Consider the following 22,848-nt stretch of genomic DNA (forward strand, 5'->3'; position numbering starts at 1 on the left):
ATGTATATATGTCAACCCTCTTTCCCAGTTTTCTCCAGTATTGTAGCTTTCTTTCTGGCTGTCCGCTAGTCATTTTTTTTGTGTGAATCTCATATTTCTTAACGTTTGTTAACATTAGACCTACATAACCAGGCTGTTCAGTCTCTGTGTGTTGTGTTCTTGCTACACTCCCTCTCCGGTAAAACAGGTGGCAGTATGTAGAACAGTAGCTACATCTAGTGGTGAAAGGAAGCCATTCAGTGATAGAGACATTTAATGAGGACATTGGCCCTCATTCTCGAACATTTTCTGAAGTTTCTTCTGAAATGTTTCTTACGGGCTTCGGAAAAACAACGTAAGCAAAAGACATCCGCCAAATTCATGCACGCTTGAAAATGTGGTCCTACGCAGCAGAAGTTTTCTGGGCTGTGCTCCCCCGGAAGAGTTTTCTTAAATTGAAAGCGCGTTCTCGTGCTCCTGAATTTGCATACATACACGCCCTGCCAGCTCCTTATAAGGGCACGCAACCGTAGTGACGTGTGCAGTCGGAATCGACCGAATCTACACGAAAGCAACTCGTAAACGAGTCATGTCAAAGTGGAAAGCGATCACCGTCGAGTAAACGCAGATCTAACTTCAACTATATATGTCTATGACTTGAACGGTGCAGAGATGGACTGTTGCAGGATGTAGATGTGTCCATTCTATTCCACTATAGCTATATCAACGTGATTGAGTTTAGTGCTTATTTATTTATTCACTTACATTTGCAGTGTTCGTGTACATTACATTTAGTCATTTAGCAGACACTTTTGTCCAAAGCAACGTACAAGGGATAGAACAGTCAAGCTACGAGCAATAGAGACCTAGTGTAACAATAAATACTACTTTACATAAGAAATAGAAAAACGAAATAGGAAATAAAAATGAAGTGCAGGAATGTAACTGCTATAAGTGCAAGTTAAGCACTAGTCGAAGTGCCAGTTAGGAAGGGAGGTGCTCTCTGAAGAGTTGGGTCTTCAAAAGCTTCTTAAAGGTAGAGAGGGACGCGCCTGCTCTGGTAGTGCTAGGCAGTTCGTTCCACCAACGTGGAACTACTTCAAAATTCTGGATTGCCGTACTTGCACAGACGGCAGTGCCAAACGACGCTCACTAGACGAGCGCAGCATTCCGGTGTAGTCCTTTTATTTATTTTATGACATCACGGTGCCTCGTAGAATCATGACTATAGGCCTACATGTGAAACGTAATTGTTAATGATACTTTAATCCGAGGATCTGTAGAGTTGATGTGAACGCAATCACCAACGATTTCTCACAAATTCATTAACACGGAGAGTTTTCTTAAATGCGATTCCTCAAAAAACCACAAGATGGCCAACGGCCCCGTTGGCCATCTTGTGGTTTTTTAAGGAATCGCATTTGAGAAAACTCTGGCCGAGTTACGACTGCTATTTCGAGTTCGGAAAGTCTTCTGAAGTTCAGAGCAAATCCCAGATGAGAAAACTTTCATGAATGCCAAATGTTGTCCTAAATCCAATTCAGAAGAAATTCCTCTTAAATTCCTCTTAAATTCTTCTTAACTGCGTTCGAGAATGAGGCCCATTGTTATTGTATTTGAATCTGCTTGCTTATCCTGTTTGCTGAGGCCTACTCTCTTGCTGAGGCAAACCACCTGTTTTTTACTGATAGTCATGCATACCGTTCTTCTTTCAAGGACATGTTCTGAGATCACTGCTGTAACTTCTGTAGCGATGGGATGGGAAAATAACACCCCTTGTCTGCTCATGAAACATGTTTTTTATACTCACATAAAGGCTGGCTGTGCCCAGCTTTTCTTTGGAGTTTGTTTATGATATTTGGTTGTGACACTCTCCCTCTTTTGCAAAAGATAAAGCGCTGACATTCTGATTGCTGGTCTCTGTCTCATTAATATTCACATCTTAATATAATTTATCTAACATTCAGACATAGTGATGATGGACGAAGACAGAGAGAGAGAGAATTTTTGTCATCTTTTTTTTTACATATTTGTGCATGGGCAATATGAAATTGAAAGGGGGGCTTACTTTCAAACAGGTATCTGAGCACATAACTGTAGTAACTTAATTCATGTAGGAGATAGTTAACCCAATGCCTGTTGATATTTGAAAGCAAGTGGTTGCCTAGTGGTGGTTTCAGGGTACACTGTGTGCACAAATAAAAAGCTGAAAGGTGGGAGAACAGTGTGACTGGATTATCCAGCAATAGCCACTAAAATGAGTCACTGACCTTGGAACAGAGGGGACATGGTCTTCTCTCATGTTTGGACGGTCCCCAGTGGAGTGATCACTCTTCATGGACACACCGCTGGGCACTGGAGATGGTGGTCTACCTGACTTCAGCCTGAAAAGAAGGAACATAAACACCTCTTGGGAATCAGCTCTTAAGAAAACAAAATGAGACTAATGGCTTCTAATATGTCATGTGTCACAGTGGTAGAAGTTGAAGTTACAGGACAGCACTAAAATGAGTCTCTGACCTTGGACCAGAGGGGACATGGTCTTCTCTCATGTTTGGACGGCCTCCAGTGGAGTGATCGCTCTTCATGGACACACAGCTGGGCACTGGAGATGGTGGTCTGCCTGACATCATCCTGAAAAGAAGGAACATGAATCAATGAAAACAATGAGATACTAATGGCTTCTTATATGTTGTGTGACACATGCCCAGTGTAGTGAATGTACATGGTCAAATGGCAATGCTTTAGTGATTATGGAGTAAGGAAATGTTGATTATGTTTTTGCATAGATTCAGTGATAAGTAATTATAGTATTTAATACTAATGCATATTCAGTGGTGATATGTTACTTCAGTAAGTATTAAATACTTATACATGTGTAAATATAATGTAGCCTCTCAAATACTAATACATATTCAGTGGTGATATGTTACTTCAGTAAGTATTAAATACTGATACATATTCAGTGGTGATATGTTACTTCAGTAAGTATAATTTCGGGAAATATCAGACTGAGGCTTTATATGGCATTTTTCGCTCCTTTCATTTTGCAAATTAAAAGAAATGGTAATTGTTAATAGAAAACATGTTGTTTTGTTCAGCTCTCAAGTCTTCTCACAACACAATGTGTTTCAGGTGTTGCGTAGCAACCAATTACTTGCTAACTTCAAGTTACAATGATCAATAGAAACCGGACAACACGGCTCAGCTGAAATGGCTTTAATTTACAGTAAAGTAACAACACAAGATATTCAAACTATAGTTTCTAGTCTTCATCATCACTTTCAATAACAAATTTTTGCTGCTTCTGAATCTCTTCATGGCTGTTGATGTCTATCAATATCGCTAATTTTGAAGATGATGTCAGAGGGCAATAAGGATCCGTATCAGACCGGCGAGAAGGGCAATATGCGGCTGGCATGACTACCCATTAGCCAATCAAAACGCTCGTACTGTCGTTGCCATATAATAATAAATACTTATTAAATACTTATACATGTGGAAATATAATGTATGTAGTCTCTCAAATACTTTACATATTCGATGGTGATATGCTACTTTGTGAAAATAATATGTAGTCTCTCACCCAGGTTCAGAGTGGATAGCCTCTTCCTTTAAGGATTTGTCTGTCTTCATGGACACACAGCTGGGTGGAGCAGGGAGTGGTTTTTGACTGGCACCCTCCACTCCTCTCTCAGTGGACAGATGTGTTTCAGTGTCAGGCTCCATTGGTGGTTTTCCAGAGAAATCAACCTCAGGATTGGTGCGGTCTGATATCTAGGGATGAATACATGCACAGATTATGGCATGCATTATTATCCCGATAAGCAGGATATCATCAGAGTTGCTCTGGAGTTTACATTATTTAGATGCCTATTAGATGTGTGGTGATCAATCAAGTTCAGACAAACTCAGAATGGTTGAGAGAACAAGGCACTTTACCCACAGCACCGGGAATGCATCATCAAAGCAATTGCTAATAACGGCCTTAACTGTGCCCTGGCCTGCAATAAAGTGAATAATTATGATATTTGTCAGGTTAATTATGACTATTGATGAGTCTGATCACCATCCTTTCATTGATAGAATAGACATCTGTGGAAGAGAGACAACCACACACACACACACACATTTAAATTCTTTATTTGAATCCACCAATCATATTCTTTACCGAAAGGATTCAAACATTTCTCAGCGGTTGAATACAGCTTAGTGACTCATGGCTACAAGAAACATCTCCTACGCCACACGCACGCACACACGCACGCACAAAATCTCAGCCCTCCAACTGTTATCAGTCATCTCTAATCTTTATTTATTTTAAACGCTCCAACCTAGACGACCAGATTAATGTCCACACACTGAATGAAACGTAAAACAAGGGGAAAAAATCCAATAGTCCAAGGTCTGAATTTCTGGCTCAAAGTTTTCCCTTGGATTTTGAAAAAAAAGAAAAAAGAAAACCACTACAGCTATTTGTGCTGTGATGGACGAGTGCCGCATTACCGTCTATAGATTGGTGTGGCCAAAAGCTCAGTCGTACGAGTTTATTAAAGCTTGACAATGATCAAGCAAACCATAATTCCAACACAAAAATGCAGATTAGGAAACCCAAATAAAAATCCAATACAAAAAAAGATATTAATACAAATAAAGAAAAAAAATCCAGATTCAAAATCTCCCCCCAAAAAAACCCTCCTAAGCCTCTAATTCAACAGAGAACAGAATTCAGCAGCCTCAAGGTCCACATACATTCTCATACCTGACAAAGAACTAACCTCACCAGACAGAACAAGTGAACATTTATAGAAAGGTGGCCAGCACCATTTACAAGTAAAGGTGTATACACACAAAGATCAATTAATACACATATCACATTACAGACCCTGAAACACAAATATTATATTCCTCAGTATGCTAAACACGGATCAAAGAGATAACTACGTATGTAATGAACCATACTCCCAGGCATGCAACAAAAGACAGAAGAACTTACAGAAGACCATTTCTATTGTCCCTACAGTCATTACAGGGAATCACCACCAGTCTAATTACCATGGAAACCAAATAAATGTTTCACCAGTTCCAGAAGCTAGACAATGACACGACATAATCCCAAGTCGGTATTCCATTCTATCAAATATTCAATGACACCAAGTTTGTGCACCAACTTGGTTCACTAAAATAAATGATTTAAAGCAAGAGTAGTGTCATAGACTCCTTTGTAAAAGTTTCTTCAAACCGGTGTGTGCATGGTATAGCAGTCTGTATGTGTATGCATGCATTTGTATACAAGTTCATATGTGTTTGTTTGTGCTAGCGGTCATAATTACGGGGCAGAACGGTGTCTATCATGTGCAGCCGCACCCCGGCCGTCACATGTGCCAATATGAAAACCTTTTTTTCCCTTAAGGACAGATTTTTTTATTTTTTTTAAAGCTAACCAGCCATAGACTTGCCTTTGCACACATCACCAGAACAGACTTGCCTTTGCACACAGCACCAAAACAGACTTGCCTTTGCACACCGCACCAACAGCACAGTTGGCACTGGTAAAAGCTGAAGAGTTTGTTTGTGCTTTGACAATTTTGACTATGCTGTGCTGGAAAAGTTCTTACATTTTGCTTAACTGAACTAACCTACCCAGTAAGTAGAACATTTTCCCGATGTTTAAATATGTATAAGGCTCTGGTAGCAGAAAGCCTAAATGACAGTCTTTTTTTCAGTACATTACTTCATCACAAAAGCCACAAACGTTGACATCGTTTTTTTTTCCTCGTGTGCCATGATGATACAATTACCTGCTTGAAGATCTGCGTATGGTGGGATCAGTGAAGACGAAGACGAGAAAAGCTAATTTTTCAAGAGGTCTGCCCGCTCCTAGAGATCTGCGCACTGCCACGTCTGCACACACAGATGTAGTCGAGGTTGTGGTTAATCTGTAATCTGGAGCAGGACTTTGTCCTCTCAGTAGAAGAGGAGAGTGTAATGTTTGGTAAATGTATGAAAGACCGATGCACACCTACGCACACGCAGGCACGCAGGCACGCAGGCACGCCCAAACACCTGTACTTCCCGCCCCCGTGTCAAACGGATACTAAAAGATCGGTCCCCCTACCAGCAAATCAGAGACACGTGTCTTATTGCTTTTATTTATTTGTTTATTGTAAAATGTAATTCTCAAATTAGACAGCCTTACAGCGCTGACAAATGCCAACGAAGTGATGTAACACAAGACAGCTTTCCATAAGACCTGAGCTTGTACATACCCCTTATGTATTGGGAGAAAACATACCACAGTATTTTCACTGTTTTAGAGAAATAAGTATGAAAATACAAAAATAAAGAACATAGATTACATCTTACATTCTGCATGTCCATAAAATACAAAACCAGTAATATGCATCAAGAAGAGGCACACAAATGCATCAAACCAGACACCTGAGTAGATCACAGCAAACCAAATACAGGAACAGTGTAAGGCAAATACTGATGAGCCTCAAACTACGTGATGCTACATGAACCTTAGCAACAGCAGCTCTCCAATTCAAAAGGTCTTTTTAGAGAACACGCTCAAAGTGAACACACAGGCATGTTCAAATCAGCCGTCTAAACACTAAACTACATACATAGTGCAGTCAACACTTGACATAAGGTCATGACATAGTGCAGTCAACACTTGACATAACGTCATGACATAGTGCAGTTAACACTTGACATAAGGTCATGACATAGTGCAGTTAACACTTGACATAAGGTCATGACATAGTGCAGTTAACACTTGACATAAGGTCATGACATAGTGCAGTTAACACTTGACATAAGGTCATTTGAACTCAGGGCAATAAAAGTCATTGCAATTAAAAAGGGGAAACAAATAAAAAACATGAACAGTCTAGTCAAAAATACCTAATCTGTTCATTATATCACAAGCAATTGGTAACAACGGCACACACACACACACTCTCACACACACACACACAGAGATTTTGAAACAACAGCCTTCGCCTACTGTATGTTCCTACACTGGCCCCTGGGTGGCGATGAGTGAACAGGTATATCACTAAAGCATGTGAACGCGACATCTGTCAGGTCAATTATGACAATTGATGAGTCTGATCACCATACTTTCATTGGTAGAATACACATCTGGGGAATGTGGAAGACACACACACACACACACACATACACACACACACACACACACACTTCTTTTTAAAAAAAGAACCAAATGTGTCCTTTCAATTAAATTCAATTCAATTCAATTCAATTCAATTCAATACAGATCCTGGTCTCCCTTCGAGCGCCACAGCAGTTACATTTTTTTTTGTTTGTTTGTTTGTTTGTTTTGGCACCAATGGCGATCATTCCACCTGGCACAGGGAGGCGGTGCACTTCCGGTGAAGCCAGAACCCTGGGTAGAGGGGCTCCAAGAACCCCGGACGCGGTGGATCCCCGACCCTGGAGTGGAACGTGTGCAGATGGGTGAGTTTCCCCGACGAAACGGCGTAGAAGGACAGAGTTCCGGCCGGCCAGTCCAGGTACAGCCCGACTCGGCTGAAGCCCGAGCAGGCGGGCGTCAAGTCCGTCTTGTTAATGTCGTACCTCACCACGTAGTGGCCGTCTTCACACCACAGGCCATAAGACTTGGTGTTCAGGCCGATCTTGCAGATGGCACCGTGGGTCTTCCTGCGGATACTCCGGTATGCTGCTCCGATGACGACCTCGCTCCCCCTCCACTCCGCCTCCCAGTAGTGGCGGCCAGTCAGGCCCTCCAGACACAGGAGCTGGGGGCAGCAGTCGAACCTCTGGGGCCGGTCAGGGTATAGCTGGTCCTCCTCCACCCTGGTGACCCTCTGGTTGTTTTCCGAGAGGACGAGCTCTGGGTGGGCTGTGCTTATGTCCAGCGTGAGCTCACAGGCATCTGCACAAGACCCAGGAGACAAAATGCAAAATAAATAAACTATACACTATACAATAAAACTCTTGTCTCTGCGTGTGCGTGGGTTCATACAGACACAGATACACACACAAATACAGACACACACAAACAGACACACAAACACACTCACTCACTCATATTTCTGTAGAGCTGGTTTCATCCAGCGTTGTGCATTATTATCAGACAGGTACACAAATACTGACAAACACATATGCACACAGACACACAGACAGACAGACAGACAGACAGACAGACAGACATGCACACACACGCACACACACACACACACGCACACACACACACACACATTTTTGTAGAGCTGGTTGTATCCAGCGTTGTGCATTATTATCAGACAGACAGACAGACACATACACACACACACACACACACAGAAAGACAGACAGACAGACACACTGACTCACATTTCTGTAGAGCTGGTTTCATCCAGCGTTGTGCATTACTATCTATGCTATAGGGAAAGAGGAAATTATGAAAACTTTTCACAACAATGCAGTATCAAAAGTATCAAAGAAAGTCATATGTAAATAAATAAACAATAATAACAATAAATAAACAATATATATAATATTCAGTTCATTTCAATTTTATTTATATAGCGCCAAAGCAATAAAATTGCCTCAATGGGTAGAGTATGCATTTAACAATGAAAAGATTTCAAGTCCCAGACATCACACTTGTTGACACAGTGTTGTCAGTTGCTATAATTATGTCAAGTAAAGTAAAATATATATATATATATACTGTATATATGTTTTTATCATTGATGGGGCACGTAAGCACACGGGTTTGGCTTTTAATTGGCTGGAGGTGTATGCTGGATTGAAATACTGTCACTGTTCAATTCATCAGCACGAAGTTTGATTTTCTTTTATTTTAACGTTAAATCAAGTTGCACAAAAGAGGTCCACAAGTGCTACTTACTTAAGTTGGCACCCCTCTCGTTGAAGTTTGGAGCGCAGACTTACAGCAGAGGCTCCCATATGATTGTAGGTCAGGTCGAGCTCTTTCAGGGAGGTGGGCTTTGATGTCAGGGCCGAGGCCAGAAGCTCACAAGCCCTCTCTGACACCAGACAGCCAGAGAGCCTGTGAGACAGAAGAGGAGTGAGAAAAGGAAGTAGGACAAAAGAAAAATGATGACATGAATAATAATGTTTGCAAAGAAAAACAAAAAAATAAAGAAAACAAACATTGATTACAAAACATGTCCTTGATGCTATGATACATAAATGACTGTAGAAAATGTTCTCAATGCCAGCGATACATACTTCAGTATTTCCAGTTTGCAGTCCTGATGACCGAGCGCAACAGACAGCTGGCCCACTCCCAGCTCGCCCAGGTCGTTGTTGGTCAGGTCCAAGTGTCTCAGGTGGGAGTTACCTGACCGCAGACCTGCAGCCAAAGGGCGACAGGACTCTCCAGTGAGGTAACATCCAGCCAGACTGCAATGACAGCAAGAGGAAAGATAATCTTAAAATATAATGACCTCATGTTCGCCACATCTTCAGACATCCTCAAGATGTGCCCTGATGCAAGCAGTATAATATAATATATTATAATATAATATAATGCAATACAATACTTTAGAAAAGATGGGTGAACTATTTTTCTACGTTCTATGTCAGCATTACCAGTACGCACATCAGTGTGTGAAGTTTGCAATTGGGGTGACTCAATGCAGGAGATAATTCCTGTACTCCGGCAGCTGCTATGTCGTTGTTGGTCAGGTCCAGCTCCCTCAGGTGGGACTCTGATGCCTGCAGAACCAAGGCCAGAGTTTTACAGGAATTTCCAGTGAGGTTGCAGCTGGCAAGTCTGTCAAAAAGTAAAAAAGTGAAAAGTGAGTTTATATCATATTTTTATTTGATTTATGTACAAATAATCAGGGGTGAGTAACGATGGAGGTCCCTGCTGAACGACGGTGGTACGCTGGAGCGTTGGCTGGAATACCAACCCTCATGACTGTTTTTCAAAACCGTAGCTGTTGCGTCGCAAATCGTTATCGTTCAAACCACCAAAGCCGCAACAACGTTGTGAATGACATAATGCCGAATTTAGTCCTACACATTGATCAGAGCAGCTGATGGATAGAACTATGCCTTCGAGAAACACCAAATCGGTGAACAACCGACCAAGATTGAGATGGTGATTAGACAACAAAGCTTTCTAGAGAAGCATCCCTGGTCTAAACAGAGATCAGTGACTATTTTTATGGTTTTATCTCATTTACTTATGTATTAACTCCGTCATTGAAACTTACCTCAAACTCATCTTTTTTTATTTACATTAAACATTAACTCATTTTGTCCATTATGTCGGTTCCGTTTTTTTATAATTATCATTTGATAGACCAGAATACAATCTATTAAAAACAAGAAACCAATGTTACCCTTTTCAAACACTGCAGTTGGTGATACTTGAATCCTGAAGCTGTTCATACACTTACACATCCATTTTATTACCAACCTCAGTGTCTCCAGGACGCAGTTTGCATGGTTCAGTCCCTGTGACAACATCTGAACTCCGGCATCTCGCAGGTCATTGCAACTCAGGTTCAGCTCCTTCACCGGGGAATTATCGGACTGTAGAGCAGAAGTTATGGTTTCGCAGGAGTCTTTGTTGAGACCACAGCTGACCAGTCTGCCAAGCCAAATGACAGCAAAGAGACATGGATCAAATGTGTGATGTTATGGTTTTAAGGTTATGGTCTGTGGTTCTTTTTCCATGTGCACATATTAGATTTACATTGTCCGTATGTTTATGTATTCACTTTAACTTAACAGTCTGCAGCAGGAGTAGTGAGTCAAGGGTTTGACCCAAGCATGGAAACTGTGTTTGCCCACAAAACTTCTACTTTGTTCATGAATACAACTCTTTTATAATCAGATCGCTATAGCACGGTCACTCACCGACCCTTTTTGCAGTTCCTGACAGCAATCACCAGCCTCATTCTCCCCTTATTTGTTGTGCTAAACTTCATCAGGTCAAACTCCTCCTGCGTATCTTCAGACACCAGCATCATGTAGGCCAGGGTTGAGCACACAGCAGGAGAAAGCAGATCCCCTGACTGCACGTATGCTTGGACTTCTTCATGCAGGGAGCAGTCCTTCAGCTCCAGCAGGCAGAGCAGAAGGTTCATGCATCTCTCTGTTGACTGGCCATGTCTGCTGACGGTCTCCTTGATGTACTGGACTGTCATCTTGACGCTCTCTGAGCTTTCCTGTGTGGGCGTGAGTAGCCCTTCAAAAAGCTTCTGGTTGGGCTCAAGTGAGATGCCTAGAAGGAAGCGGAGGAAAAGGTCCAGGTGTCCATTCTGGCTCTGCAGGGACTTCCTCACAGCGCTCGCCAACAAGTCGTGCAGCTGCTGCCCTTCCATGGCGAAGGACTTCAGCACCTCAAAGTTTCTGGAGGAGAATGAGTGAAACACAAACAGAGCTGCCAGAAACTCCTGAACGCTCAGGTGCACAAAGCAGTAGACCTTCTTCTTGAGGATCACAGTTTCTGAGACAAAGACTTCTGTGCACATGCCTGATTTCTCCATGTCTTGGTGTAGGTCAATTTTGCACTCTTTCAGGTCCTCCTCTGAAAAGAGTACATTGTCCTTTTCCAGCTCTCTGTATGCCAACTCCGCAAGTTTCAGGATCACGTCTTTGTTGGACTTTAGTACCTGCCTTGTATCTTTTTCTTCAAGATCTTCATTCTTCTGCTCCTTCCTCGTAAGCTGAATCAGAAGGAAATGAGCAAAAATTTCAGTCAGTGTTTTAGGGATGTCTCCCTTGTCCCTGGTCCCCATCCTCTTCAGCACAGTGGCTAAAATCCAGCAGAATACAGGTATGCGGCACATGATGTAGAGGCTCCTGGAATCCCTAATCTGTTTCACGATTCTGTCAGCTTCGATTTGATCCTTGATTTTGTTCCTGAAGTAGTGCTCCTTCTGTTGATCTTTGAAACCATGGATCTCCGTCCACCGATCGATATAATCCCGGGGAATCTGGTGTGCTGCTGCCGGACGGGACGTGACCCAAACGGAGGCCGACGGCATTAGATTCTCCTTCAGTAGGTTGACGATCAGCATGTCCACTGACGAGGTCTCCGTTATTTGTGACAAAGTCCCCCTCTCTCTAAACTTTAGGCGAAATTTACTCTCATCCAGACCATCTAAGATGATTACTATCTTGGCTTCGTCAAACAGCTCCATGTTGTGGATGTCTCGTAGTTCGGGGTGAAACTCGAGGAGAAGTCTGTGCAGACTGTACTGGTCATCGATGCACAAATTCAGCTGACGGAAAGGCAGCATGAAGATGAAATCGACATCTTGATTGGCTCTTCCTTCTCTCCAGTCCAGAATGAACTTCTGCACTGTCACGCTCTTCCCAATGCCAGCAATCCCTTTAGTCATGACTGTTCTGATTGGTTCTCCTGGTTCCGGTGACGGTTTGAAAATGTCATTGCAGTCGATGGCATCTTGTGTAGAGCTTTCCCTTCGGGACTGTATCTCCATTTGTCGAACCTCATGTTGAGTTTTCACGTCATCGCTCACTCCATCTGTGATGTACAGCTCTGTGTAGATCTCATGGAGTTTCTTTTTTCTGTCTTCTGTACCTTCAAACAGGTATTCTGTACTCTTTAATCTTCTCTTGTTTCGTTCACTGGTCTTCTTTATGGTGGCGTCATCTATTTAAAAGAAGAAAAAAAAACAAAAGTAGTGTTATCCATTATGAGAGAAATTAGTCCACTTCTAGGAGAAAACAAGCATAGATGTGTGTAGGCCTGGACCTATGGGGGTGCATGGGGCTTTGTGTTTTGACTTCTAATAGTTGTTACCAAGGCCGTAGTGACGGATAAATGTACGCACCTCCTACATTGCTGAAATAGCGTTTATGCCCCCAAGATTCGTGTTAAAGAGTTTTCTATTCTTTTCGCAGCGCAAGCGGAAGCACATTCAAAATGGCATGCACTAGTAATTACGGTATCTAGACTGTCTGTGACCAATCACGTCGTCTTTTACGGTATCTACACTGTCTGTGACAAATCACATAGTATCTTGCGCTAGTTGGGGTCACGTAGAATGGGGCTTGATTGCTAGGCATTCATCTATCTATCTAAATTTGATTAGCCTTACATGTCTGGATTGATATCTGTGCTACTATACATAACACATCACACCTCTAAACTAGGATTGAAATAAAGGGCATATAAAACATTCCAATATATAGTAGCCTCCTCAGACAACCTGCAAGCTATGTAGCCCTCACTCATGCATTTGTTCTATTTTCGCTCATTCATATGTGCTATTTTCACTCATTCATTTGTGCTATTCTCCGAGAATGAATAATGGGAGACCACCTACTAGTACAACATGTCCTACAGGACCAGCTACTGGTTTGGCCTGCTCACAAACAGGTAAAGAATGTAATCTAATCCCTCAAGTTAGATCCTGGTGTAGTGGCATCTTTTCAGCTGCCACTTCTGAGAGCGGAAATAATCCACAAAATGCAGGTCTTAAAATATAGAGTGGTTAACTCAAACAAAGGCTCTCCATCGCATTGCCGCTGTTAAAAAAATAGTTTGCCACTTCCGCTCTACCTGTCTAGACGTGGCGCGGCCCTATATCCCACGTCAATCCCTACTACTGGTTTGGCCTGCTCACAAACAGGTAAAGAATGTAATCTAATCCCTCAGGTTAGATCCTGGCATGTCAACAAACAAACAATAAAACACATAATAAACAAACAAACGACTTTACTCTCTGACCTGTAGCAGTAAGTACAGTTCACATTAGTATGGCTCTCATACCTGAACTGAAGGGAAAGGATTCTGGCCTTTTAGAAGTGATGCTGAAGGAAGGAGAAATGGCTCCAGAGCGGGCCGGGGTAGAGGACGAGACTGAGTCTGAGTCATCGTAGGAGGTAGAAGGACCCGAGGCTGACCCATAGTAATAGAGCGGAGGGACTTATTGAGAGATAGAGAGAGAGATGGTAAGGAGAGAAAAACATAGAGTAGACATTGAGAGTAGTGTACTGAATGTACACTGCTTATCACCATTAGTGTTACAGTACCATACTGTACTGTGTAAAAGTCAACATAACCGTATGAGAGTTAAAGTGGCATTATGTAGGAATTGTACTTCAGGGTTAGGGTTAGGATTGGGGCGCTACAATGACGTTTAATATGGAGAATTGCCGCCGTGCCATTGCCATACCAGGGTCCGTAGGCATATTACTGCGTTATGCAAGTTTGCCTGAAGCCGCCCGGTTACTACTGTCTGCCAAACTAGTAAGTAGCTTATTTGCCATCTTGCTTTGTCTTGTGTTGCACTTGCTTGATGTTTGACTGTGTTAGGAAGTTGTTGACTCACTAGTTTGTCATAGTGTCAAAGTAAGCAAATTTCAAGAGGTTTCGCTAGGTTTAGCCGCTAGCATCTCATTAGCAATTAGCAATTCCTCCATTGTGCTACTTTAAACATACAGCTAAATATAGAGTGATCCATTGCTTTTGTTCTTATTTAATGAAATTATAATGATTTCTAACATTACAAATTCAACAATAAAATGTATAAATTCATGGTTAAAGTAACACTATGGAGTTTCTGGAGCTGCCAGGTAGGGGGCTACTTTCTGTTGGACTATTCAGTAACTTATTTGTTTACTTGCTTTGTCTTGTGTTGCAATTGCTTGAGGTTTGACTGCGTTAGGAAAGTTGTTGACTCGCTAGTTTGTCATAAACAAAGTAAGCAAATTTCAACAGGTTTTGCTAAGTTTAGCCGCTAGCAAGACATCTCGTTAGCAATGTTAGCAAGCTTGTTATAACACGCTTGGACATTGATGCTAGTATGATACCAGAATTTCCCCACGGGATGAATAAAGTATTTATCTATCTATCTCTATCTATCTAGTAATAAGTGCTCTCGCATCTGCTTCTTTGTAATGTTATTGTGATAGCTATGTTGGCTAGCTTGCCAACATCTTTCCTAACACAGTCAAACATCAAGCAAGTGTAACACAAGACAAAGCAAGACTGCAAATAAATTACTGAATAGTCCAGCAGAAAGTAGCCCCCTACCTGGCGGCTCCAAAAACTCCATAGTGTTACTTTAATGTTATTGCTGGTATGCAAACATAAAATATAGATTCCAAACTTTTAATTGCATCTTACCAGATTTATTCCATGGTTCAGCAACAGGCTCTCTGTTGAAAAGTAAGTACATTTTCAATTAGCATTAGCAACACTGATGGTGAATTTAGAATTAGTAACACTGATGGTGCCATTAGCGTTAGCAGCATTGATGGTGCCATTAGCGTTAGCAGCACTGATGTTGCAATAAGCATTAGCAGCATTGATGGTGCAATAAGCATTAGCAGCATTGATGGTGCATGTAGCGTTAGCAGCACTGATGGTGCAATAAGCATTAGCAGCATAGATGGTGCAATTAGCATTAGCAGCATTGATGGTGCCATTAGCGCTAGCAGCACTGAGCATTAGCATCACTGATTGTGCCATTAGCATTAGCAGCATAGATGGTGGAATTAGCATTAGAGCATTGGTGGTGCAATTAGCATTAGCAGCGCTGATGGTGCAATAACCATTAGCAGCATTGATGGTGCAATTAGCGCTAGCAGCACTGAGAATTAGCATTAGCACTGAGCATTAGCATTGAGCATTAGCATTAGCAGCAGAGATGGTGCAATACGCATTAGCAGCACGGATGGTGCATGTAGCGTTAGCAGCATTGATGGTGCAATAAGCATTAGCAGCAGAGATGGTGCAATTAGCATTAGCAGCATTGATGGTGCAATAAGCATTAGCAGCAGAGATGGTGCAATTAGCATTACCAGCATTAATGGTGCAATAAGCATTAGTTCAAGTTCAAGTTCAAGTATTTATTTGTCAGATGCACAGAAAAACAGTCAGACTGGGCACTGAAATTCTTAGGACAAGACACCGCACAACAAACTACCATAGCATAATATAAATAACATAACATATACCGTAAGTACTCTGAACACAGATTACACGTATAATAAACATATAATAAATCTACAAAATAAATCTACAAAACAATCTGCTAAACATATAATACACATATAGTAACCTATACTAACCTAATATACCTATACTAACCTAAAGACAAATCAAATATGCCTGGTATCAGGTAGTGCAATATTACTGATAGTGCAAACAGTAGAAAACTGTAACATGTAAAGTGTAAAGTGGCGAGACTGTATCACGGTCCATTTAAAAGCCTGATGGCCCTATCTACATCTGCATTAGCAGCAGAGATAGTGCAATTAGCATTAGCAGCAGAGATAGTGCAAGTAGCGTCAGCAGCACTGATGGTACAATATGCAGTTTTTCTCCTGTCTTACTATGCTTTGTTTAGAATCTGTACATAGCAGAAATTAATGAATAAATAAATGAATGAATCAGTTAATAAAAAAAAAATATTGACAAATGTTTAAAACAGTGAGTGTTATGTTTCTCAACTAACAGATGCCAATCTCATTGTCACACGTAAGGGCTATTACGGGAGGCTATCAGAGTGTGATAAATAATGAAATGCAGTACAAAATAGTAATACATCAATAAATAATAAGCAATAAAAGTAATAAACAAAAATAAATACGTATCAATACACGTATGACAACGTTTATAGTATAAAACTATTGGACTGAATGTCTACAGACTGTGCAAACATGTTCCCCTGTTCTCAGCTTTCTCTGCTAGCGTACCCCGGTGTTCGAGAGTGACTCCGCTTCCTGTTGCTGGCTCGTGTCTCCTCCATTTGTTTCTCCAGTTTCTCTGCAAGGTCATTTTGTTTCTCCAGTTTCTCTGCAAGGTCATTTTGTTTCTCCAGTTTCTCTGCAAGGTCATTTTGCGAGATTTGCCTTAGGATCCGCACAGTAACCTCGAGAGCGCGTTTTTCACGGTAGACGCTGATCATCTTCTCTGCGATGTCTGTGGAACAACAATTCTCCAGAGATCCAGCAGGAATAGAATCACGCTCTCCCTGAAGTGCGAGGAACATCCGGAACCGCTTCAATTCATGTGACTTCAGGTTGTCTAGGGTGCTAAGGAGGAGGGTCAAGTACTGAGCCATGTCACCTAAGAAAGCAGCAAAAGAAATATATTGCAGTTCATAAATCTTTTAACCCTAGATACTTTGTACATTATCATAATTTTTTCTTTTACCGAAATGCATTTGGACATTTTGGCCCTAGTCTGGTAGAGCAAAGATTTAATCTAACCTACATTATGAGAAACGCATTCCTGCACCTTTGGGAACAGGAGGTGGACACGCAAGCAAAGACAGCATTAGACTGTGAGATTTGGGTGAATATCATATCAGACTATAATTTTACCTACCAGACAAAATACCAATTCAACCCCCACAAGTTAGTTTACACAGCACCAGGCTAGAGCCATCAAGGCGGCTCCTGGCCTTTTGTCTGTGTTGATGAGCCATCAGACGTGGTTCCTGGCTTTTGTGTGTCTTGGAGCCAGAGCTATTAGACTCTGATTGTTGGCTTTTGTCTACAGCCTCGACAAGATGGCTGAAGCAAAGACATTAGCATCCATACTTGGTATGACCACATATGGCCCTTGGTCATAGCTCTGTGCCCACTGGTAACTGTGTGTGTGTGTATGTGCATGTGTGTGCATGTACATGTTTGTGCATGTGCATGTGCGTGCATGTGTTTGTTTGTGTTTGCATGTGCATATGTGTTTCTTTCCCTCTCTGAAGGCTTTTGAATTCATACTATTGTTTGATTTGAAGGAAAATCTTATACATGACCCTGGAAAAATGGACCTGTGTTGTCGAGTCCTTAATCCAGTGCGTTTGTGTTCAGCTTCTCTTCGGTTGCCACACACACACACACACACACACACACACACACACACACACACACACACACACACACACACACACACACACACACACACACACACACACACACACACGTGCATCTAAAAAAGGACATAATGGCGCTGTGCTGTGACTGATAACAAGAGTAGTGAACAGTCAGAAGTTACCGGAACAGAAAAGAGGCCGTGGTTAAGGCGTCAGAAGACAAAGAGGATATGGTGACAGTTCTATGTTGTTGAGAACTGTCTTCAGTTGTCATTCATTTTTTTTGGGTAAGAGGAGTAACCAGATATTTGGGTTCAGATGTTTAAGTATAGTCTACTGTCTAGATGTTTAAGCATAGTCTGCTTTGTATGTAGCTAGCTTGCTAGCTTGTATATCCAGAGAGAGAGAGCGAGAGAGACCAAAATGTTTTAGACCAAAATTCCATAATGGCGTTTTAGAGAGATAACTATGAAATGGTGGACTGGAACACCCTTCTCTATCACCCTGCACACTAGAGTAGCATAGTAACTATAGTAACTATTGCCATGCCATTTCAACAATGCCAGTAGCTGTTTACCTAAAGACCTGAACGGGTTTCGGTGTACAGTCACTGTTAGGGTATGGTCTCTCTCTCTCATGTTACTGTCATACAACGAGATAAGAAACACAATCGTAGCCAAGCCACAAAATAAAAAAAAAAGAAGAATAGTCTGTCTTGAAACCTACGTGTGACAACAGTTTAGTGGGAAAGGTTTTGCTAGCGTGAACAACAGGAAACACCTGCGGTATAAGGCCACTGGGGTGAAGCCCCAGGCTCTGTGCAGACTGCAATCGATGCAGACATGTCAGTCAGTGTTCTATGTTCTTTTAATTGCTCATGATATTTTCTCACTGATTGAATGTGAATCACATTTGTTTTTTTTTATAGGGCTGCAACAATAGCCGCATCATCACTATACCGCAGTACTAGCAGGGGTACCGTAAAGTCTACACGTATCCAGATTTTTTCAAAAATTCAGTTTTCTAAAGGATGATGTCCAAACGAGAACGTCATAACGATTCTAAAAACACCCAGACCTCATCACTGAGCAAACACATAACATTTAGCAGGTGCATCACGTCATTGTAACCTTCTAGTCAATTGACCATTAAAAACCCAAATCAAATATGTAAATATTGCATTCAAATTAATTTGAGTATGACATGTAACTATAAGTGGCTGTTTCGTTCGTGATTGCAACCAATCCTCATGACTACACGTGGCTACTTGTTAATTATGTGTATTTGTGACGCCTTAAACTGTTTCAGCTCAACAATGTTAATATTTTGATATTATTACATATTAAGTCACGTCTTTTTGTTAACTAGTTGAATTAACTAACTTCATGTGCGTGTGTGTGTATTTATGTATTTGTGTATTTAATCGTGTGTATGTGTGTCCATGCGTGTATTTGTGTGTTCAGGTGTTTGTGTGTAAACAACATTGTTTGCATCACCTTGGAACAGTGTTTCCCTGTGTTGTTTTCCCGTCCTTAATCCAGTGTGTTTGTCTCTAGCCTTGGGTTTTCTCTTCAGAGTTGGATGTCTGAGTTCACAAACATACAGACAAACACATAGACATAAAGACTGAATGTTAACAGTAAGAAAGGAAGGTTTTTTTTTTTTTTTTTCTTTTTTTTTTTTAAACAGCTGCAGAGGTCCTTCTCTGAGAAACTAAGTGCTGAATGTAAGTGAGGGAGAGCAAGACAACATGATGGTTGCTCTCTCTCTCTCTGTGTGTGTGTGTGTGTGTGTGTGTGTGTGTGTGTGTGTTTTGTGTGTGTTTTGTGTGTGTGTGTGTGAGTGGGAGTGTGTACGCAACAGAGAAGAGAGAGACAGAAGAGAGAAGACAGATACAAGACAGAGAGCGAGAGAGAGAGAGAGAGAGAGAGAGAGAACAGTCAGAGAAAGAGAGAGAGAGAGAGAACAGACAGATAGAGAGAGACAGAGTGAGAGAACAGTCAGAGAAACCCTCTCTAAAGTAAAACACTAACCCAAATACGGCCTGGTGCCAAACAAAGGCAAAGGCCTCTTTAAAGATCTGACGCCTGGTTTCTTCTTGGAAATCAAACGACCTGCTATCAGTGAAAATAATTGGTGAAAAATAACCTAGGCAATTTACACAAATAAATACAGACTAGGCCTACAACGGTAATCAATCATACTTGATTATCAGAGATGTTAGCCTATGGGTCACCCCTGTGACTACGGGCTGAAAGCCTATCCTCTGACATGTCAAATAAATTATCAGGTTGATAGGTCCTTTTTTGATTGATTGTTATGGGTCATTGTTAAAGGCATGTTAGGCTAAAGATAGACATAGGCCTTCTTGAAATGTTTAATTACGTATAATATTTTTATAGTTGGTGAACATGGATTAACTACTAAGTATGAAAAGACTCACTCAAAATGGCTGACAAACAACACCAAACAGGCTGACTAATAAGAGGCGGACAGCCAGGCTGTAAGCAAGATGAATTGACTTCGCCACGAGGATACCAGGAAATGGAAGTGGTGCCGAATACACAGACAGAGAGACAGAGACAGAGACAGAGACAGAGAGAGAGAGAGAGAGAGAGAGAGAGAGAGAGAGAGAGAGAGAGAGAGAGAGAAAGTTAGGATAAGGTAAAAAGTTAGGGTGAGTTCTACGTAATTGGCCTTGGAGAACAGCAAAACACAAGAGCGTGGGAATAACTAAGTTGCTTTAAAAAGACTGACCACTCATTCATACAGTGAGATCATCCATGCATCTTCTTATTGTGCCTTATTGCCTGCAATACATTTAATTTCTACACACGTGGCCTTTGGACTTTGGTCGTGGAATTATGAGACTGGTTTTCGCCGTGGCATAAGTAATAAAATATGTGCTACTGTGGGTTACTTTACTTTTTGTTATTCATAACTGATGATGTTCTTTTAGCATGAGCACCTGCCAACAATGTCTGTGCACGGCCCCGGATGTATGTGAGCGAGACAAACATGCTGGTTGCTGTGTGCGTGTGGGGGTGGGGTAGTGCCTGTGTGTGTGAAAAAGATATTGGTAGGCTGAAGTTGGTTTTTTTTTTGCTCCTGCAAGACGAAAGAGAAAAACTAAAACAAAAGAGAGAGACAGAGGAAAAAAACAGAGTGAAAAGAAAAAGAAAAGAAACAGATGAAGAAAAAAAATATTGTTGTTCAGGAAGGAGCTTGAGGGGAAATGGTATGGGGGTGGGCAACTTGACATCTGTCAGGCAGGAATCTAAAAGACACAAACACAATTGCTGACACTTTCCTTTAACCCGTAATGAGAACAGGCCACCTGTCAACCATCAGAAGTAATCAGAAAAGATAAGAGCCTGGGAAAGTCTTCAGAGAACAAAAGGATATGACAACAATTCTGTCCAGCGGAGAACTGTCGAAACTTTACTTTGGTTGTCATTGCTATTAGTAGGAAGGAGTTGTTAAAAAATGGTTATTGGGGCGCTCGATTTCCGTAGGCGGCACATATTCAAAATGCCAATGGCCAAAATACAGTAGATCTGCAAACTTGAAGGCGGATCCGCCCCTCGATTGTTATCTTGGCGGTCTGGCGGCGAAAACTCGGCGAAAACATCTTATTCCGATCAGGCGAGTTGTCTTGAACTCCAGCGATAAATTCCAACTTCTACCGAGGCATGTGTTTTAGATATACAGTGTATCCAGAAAGTATTCAGACCTATTCGCTTGTCTACAGTTTGTTATGCCATATGCTAAACAAGTTCAAATGAACTTTCCCCCTCGTCAATTTACTCACAATACATAATAACAAAGCGAAACCGTGAAAACAGGGTTGTTCTACACGTAGACATTGTATGTGTTTGCACGGCAGCTAAAGTTGAACCCAAATACATGACTCAAAAAGTTTAGATTCAAAAGAAGGATTCTCTACTTACTACTGCGATCAACCAGGAACACTCCGAAGCAAACAGGACTATTGCAGCAGAACAGCATGAACACGACACGAACAACGTGTTACCACGACAAATATTGACAGACCAAAACAATTTGAAAACACGAAGGTTCAAATACATTGGATGAATACAAAGCTTACTGCCTGAGTCCTCCAGCCGCGAGAACAATATCCATTTGCGTTTCCACTACCAGAACAACAGCTCCGCAGCATTACCCTTAAACACGCCCATTGCATGTCGTCTTGGTTTAATCGTCATCCATACGCGCATTTCAAGTTGAGATATCATGCGATAAGACAACGACCCACAGCAGAATAATTGCAGAACACGAATGTAATGGTCCTGAAGTGGCTGTCCGCTGTTTCCAATTTTCGCTTTGTGGAATTTAGGCTACAGTTAAAGCAGCACTACGGAGTTCTGTTCCAAAACTATTAAGCTAACTACCTAAAAGGCATGCAAAAACCTTGCAAACACCACCAACAGCCCAGCTGACACTGATATAACCTTGCCAACACACTAACTGGTGTCTTTGGGCAGTTTAGCTGGAAATGTCATGGGTGTGAAAGCTTTTCTTCCTTTTTGCAGAGTGTACCAGCCCGTTACACAGAACTACATAGGGCATATCCTGGACTGCAGTGTAGCAACTATAGCTATACAACCAGCTAAACTCTGATGCAAAATGACGACGAGTCTTAGTGAACGTTTTCTTGTTGTTTACTGTGGCTTCAAACATCAGCTTACATGACAGAGTGAAAACTGTAACAAAGGAATAAAGTTGGACTATTTTAGCATACATTTCGTAATGGAATATACCTGTACATATATGTAAATAAAACGTTGTAACCATGTGTAGTCCTTCCTTTTAAAACAGTATTTTAACATTAACTTATTAACATAAAAATGACTTTGTACTTACGACATTGCCTCTAGTGCTGACAACCGATGGAATTGACGTGCATACATTGTCCGTTTACTTTCTACTCTACCGGAAAATGGCAGTTTCTAACACCAAAACTCCCGGACAGCTTGTCAAATTAAAAGTCCCGTAAACATTTTGCCTTAATGGCAACACACTTCTCACTAATTGAATT

General features: G+C 41.4%; 1 protein-coding gene and 1 long non-coding RNA gene across 2 annotated transcripts; both read right to left on the bottom strand.

Annotated features, from left to right (window-relative positions):
* Positions 1-2,011: 2,011 nt before the first annotated feature.
* LOC116219291 lies at positions 2,012-7,178 on the bottom strand. Its single transcript, XR_004163134.2, has 3 exons — positions 5,781-7,178; positions 3,566-3,756; positions 2,012-2,613 (listed from the first exon to the last, which is right to left on the bottom strand). It is a non-coding gene; the product is annotated as an uncharacterized LOC116219291 (long non-coding RNA).
* A 57-nt stretch (positions 7,179-7,235) lies between these two features.
* On the bottom strand, positions 7,236-16,748 carry LOC105906193 (NACHT, LRR and PYD domains-containing protein 12-like). Its single transcript, XM_031562361.1, has 10 exons — positions 16,669-16,748; positions 15,095-15,126; positions 13,736-13,891; positions 10,849-12,613; positions 10,406-10,579; positions 9,581-9,754; positions 9,208-9,381; positions 8,864-9,025; positions 8,344-8,390; positions 7,236-7,903 (listed from the first exon to the last, which is right to left on the bottom strand). The coding sequence occupies exons 1-10, from the start codon at positions 16,719-16,721 to the stop codon at positions 7,344-7,346; spliced, it is 3,297 nt and encodes a 1,098-aa protein (XP_031418221.1). The 5' UTR covers positions 16,722-16,748; the 3' UTR covers positions 7,236-7,343.
* Between the last annotated feature and the right edge of the window lie 6,100 nt (positions 16,749-22,848).

This window comes from Clupea harengus, chromosome 24, assembly GCF_900700415.2.
Source record: "Clupea harengus chromosome 24, Ch_v2.0.2, whole genome shotgun sequence".
Taxonomy (NCBI): Eukaryota; Metazoa; Chordata; class Actinopteri; order Clupeiformes; family Clupeidae; genus Clupea; species Clupea harengus.